The following is a 4,249-nucleotide window of genomic DNA, read 5'->3' as shown; positions in this document are numbered from 1 at the left end:
TTAAAGGTAAGTATAAATAGAAAAATGAAATTTGTTACCTTCTATTCATTTAATCCCTCTTTTTAGAATTAAATTGCCAATATTAATTGTAATAATAAGAACATCAACAAGTGAGATTTTAAATATGCTTCATCCAGCCCCAGGGTCAAAACTAGAGTGAGTTAAATACAACTCTCATGGCAGTTAATGTGTTAATAAACATCTCTCGCAGGAGCCAATAGAGTGAGAACTACTCATTGCCCCTCCCCACCCAGGGAGGGCATTAATCTAGTCATGAGAAATCCTCCATCATGACCCACACACCTCCCGTTAGGTCCCACCTTCAACATTGGGATCAAATTTCAACATTAGATTTTGGGGGTAAACATCCAAATTATGGCAACATACTTTTACTAAAGTAGATTTCCTTTATAGATGTAAATTTCTTTCACAAAAGCGCAAGCACAACTTTTCAGAGCTAATCCAGTATCTATAGTTTCTCTGAATAACTCAGGTCAAAATATTCCAAAGAAGTATGTTTTGGAGTGGCATTTCTAGTCTTCTCTGGTCATATTTTGGGATGGTGTGTCCTGAACCCCAAGACATATGTGAAATCTATTAACAAACTGAACACATTTTTAAAAAAAGAATTAGTAGTGGGGTGGAAATAAATGTGATTTCAGGGTGGGTTTGTTGCCATGCTTCTTTTGCTCAGCTAAATCGAAGTTTACAAACCAATCTTGTTCTTATTTTGTGAGAAAGTGCAATGAGGCCTATCTGCCTATAACTTTCACAGAAGTAAGTTGAACTTCCAAGCATTGCCTCTCCATTTAGCTGCAAAAATAATCCTGAGCATCTTTGAATAACCCTGAGCATCTGACGGATACACTGGAGCACTTAGAGCCTCCCAGGTCTTCCCAGGAATTCGAATGGATATTTATTTTCTCCTGGATCCAAATGGTGTCCTTATTCCCTCTCACAACTCATGAAACCACTTTTCCAGATCTGTAGAACCTGCCTGACTCTTTCTGTCCAAGGCGGTTTCCCCATACCTAAACTCCTTGCTACTGGGGTGTTTTGTACTCAACAGTCCATCCAGAGCTGTCTGGACTCTGGAATTCTGTTTTAAACTATATTTCTGAGTCCATTCCCATCCTGCTGCTGAATAAGGCTTGGTTAGTTCTAGAGGAAGGGACAAATGCTTACATTCCTTTGGAAAGTTGGTGAAAGGGAAACCAAAGTAGAGCATGGAGATGAAAAAAATAAAACAAAAAAAGAACAAATACAAAGCAAAACAGCCATGTTTTAAAAGGAAGAACTCTGGCTGGCTTTCTTTTTCTTCATTTTTTAATGAATTCTAAGCAGGTTATTTTTTAAAGTATTATATTTTTAAATCTAAAAGGCAATCCTCTATGTTCTAAAATCTTACAAAAAGATCTCGAGAAACAAATGTAACCTAATTCTAGATTAAGGACAGATTTATTCATTCCTTTTTATTTTCTTTAGAGGCGATTATATAAAGCTTAGGACGATAACAGAGAAAAATCAAATATCCAGAAATTTTGTCCACAGTATCAAGAAATCCATTTAATTATTTATTTTAAGTAAAAATTATCAAAATCCACTAACAAATTGGATCTCCAAACCGGAGATCATCATGGTGAGAACTCTCTACACTTTCCAAAAGATTTAAATGCTTCATTTTTCTTTATTACCTCTCTATTTTCCTGTTCAGAATGAAATTCACAGAATGCAAAGGGCCTTTTTGCATATTTTTTGGGAACAGCAGCAAATATTTCATGGAGTGGTTATGGGCATGAGGGGAGTGAGAAGCAAGACTGTGTATTGTTCAGCAGTTTTGTGGAGTGGACAGGACTTCCAAATGATAACAGGTGCTGGGAGGCTAAGAGCTGAAGTCCAAAGGCTGAGTCCCCATCCTCATTCTAGGAAAGACAGGAAACTACAGAAATAGTCTAGGTTCAGAATATCCCTGAATTTAATACAGTGCTAGAAAAGACCAAGACCATATCCCTCAACACATACTCCATGGAATGATACATTTTATTAGCAACTCTAGACAATATTCTATCCAGATTCTGCATGAATAATTTAGAGTTATACAAGATGACCAAAACTAAATTTTTGTTGTTGTTGTTCTCTTTCCCTTTATCTCTCTTTTTCAAGAGCTCCCTCTCCATCTTTTCCTCTAATTTAATTTTGTCAACCCTAACTTCATGACATAGGAAAAACTAAATTGCATTTTTTTATATTTGCATATCGGATTCTAGTTATCTTTATTTCACAAATGACTTGTGTAAGTGTGTACACAGAATCTCTGTGCCATTCATTGAGGAATTGGGTCAATAAGAATTGGCATTTTATTTCTTTTCTCTTATTTTGAAAAATAATAGAAAAAAAATGAAATACCTTTTCAAATTATATCCCTTCTAGCAAACAATCAAACTTTTATTCTTTTCCTTTACTATTCTAGTATTGCCACATAGTTATCATCCTTTCAACTTTTTTTTAATGGGTGTGTGATCTACGAATAATACCAACTGTCTGAGGTTTAAAAAATCACATTATTCTGAACACTGTAGAATGATTGCTGGCAAATATTTTTCAGTATGTTGTCACTGAAATATCACATACAAGTTAGATGTTGTGTAATGTATATGTCAGGATAGAACCTTATGTTCACAGGTTTTGAAGATATAATTTCTAACTTCAACAAAATAGAAACGAGATATTTATTTTCAGAGTGTAAATTCATTCTGGAACAGTGACAGAATGACAAATATTAAAATGAGTCCTGTATTCCAAAGTGACAGCCTAGGCTAACAGGAAACTTTTAAAGTCAGGACAAATCTCTTAAAGGTACCGCCAATTTACCTTTTTATTTTTTTTAATGTGTTTTACATGGAATTACTTTTTTGCAGTTTTGACATATTTTAAAACGATAATATAATAAAATTATGTTTAATTCATAAGTGTTATTTCAGAAAGGAAAGAAATTTTATTTTCCATTTTCAACAAAACAGGTTACTAAAAAATGTTAGCGACATTAATGGCTACTATTGACTCCTTTTTTCAGCTCCCTTCCACCACACCTGCATGTTGTCTCTCATCTCACAAAATCAATGAAGTAGGCTCTGATTCCACATTTTATGGAGAAGGAAATTGTATTCACAGGTACTATGTGTTCTTGGCCATGACCACACAGCTAAGAAGTGAGGGCATCAAAATTCTAACCAGAAGCTGACACCAAATTACATGATTTTTTCTGCTTGTATTTTCATTGCTGACTTGAATAATGTAATAACTTAACAGTTAATGTATATCTATGAGGATTTTTATTGGGCCTTGAATTACACACATGAATTAGAAAATCCTGCCATTAAGGAATTTAAAAGTTGTCATCTATTCAGCATATTCACTGTACGCTTTTAAAATTTTTACATGTTTATTTTAAAATTTCCAAACATTAATAGCTTTGGTTATTATTCTACAATCAGTAATTCACATATGCTCCTACAATAGAAATTAACTTGATCCAATCATTCCAACACATTTTGAATTGGGATAAACTTTTTTAACATCAAAAGTGTGTGGAGCCCCACATTTTAAGTAGACAAAATTTCTCATTTATTGAGCCTGTATAACCAAAAATTATTCAGAGTTCTTTTCCCAGGATACTATTTCTAGGCAAATGTCTTCCCTCACCTTGTTCAGAGCTGTGCTAATAATTACTATGATCTTTCTGTAATAACTTACTATCTTTAATTAAAGTTTTTAAAAAAATGTGTTTCCAGGCAAGATGAACACATATTTACAGGTATATGGAAGCTGCTCTCCATTGCCTCTGTTAGACAGCAGATAATTCCGCGGTGGGCCCAGGGGAGAGACGACCACCCTGAAAAGCGAGCGGAGACCGAGACTTGATGCAAAAAGCAAGAGGTTTTATTACAAGCGCAGCGCAGGGGCGCACAGCGTCACCAGGTTGGGTAGCTGCCGCGCTGAGGCTTACAAGTTTGAGGTTTATAAAGGTAAAAACCACACACAGGTGGTCAGGGGCAAACCGATAAGAGGAGTTTCGGGGCAGACGGATAAGAGGAAATTCCAGAGGCTTAATCTTGCACAAACTACTCCAGGAGGCCGAGGGTGGGGTAATCTCGTCGGCTGCAATCGGAATTGCCAGCCTGGGGGGGAGAAATTCCAAGAAGCTGCAATCGACACTCGCAGGCAAGTTTAAGCAAGGACACACGGGGGG

The 4,249-nt window shown here is 35.8% G+C and overlaps 1 protein-coding gene across 1 annotated transcript in view; it reads right to left on the bottom strand.

The window, feature by feature from the left end:
* Window positions 1–3,844: 3,844 nt before the first annotated feature.
* Window positions 3,845–4,249, bottom strand: part of LOC105815825 — a 4,844-nt gene continuing 4,439 nt past the window's right edge. Inside the window, exon 4 of the mRNA XM_012651082.1 lies at window positions 3,845–4,178. Coding sequence (XP_012506536.1) covers window positions 3,845–4,178 — 334 coding nt within the window. The remainder of the gene's footprint in view (window positions 4,179–4,249) is intronic.

The sequence above is a fragment of the Propithecus coquereli genome, unplaced genomic scaffold (assembly GCF_000956105.1).
Source record: "Propithecus coquereli isolate 6110/MARCELLA unplaced genomic scaffold, Pcoq_1.0 Scaffold348, whole genome shotgun sequence".
Classification (NCBI taxonomy): domain Eukaryota; kingdom Metazoa; phylum Chordata; class Mammalia; order Primates; family Indriidae; genus Propithecus; species Propithecus coquereli.
The sequence above is the reverse complement of the archived record's forward strand: the minus strand, read 5'-3'. Positions and strand labels throughout refer to the sequence as shown.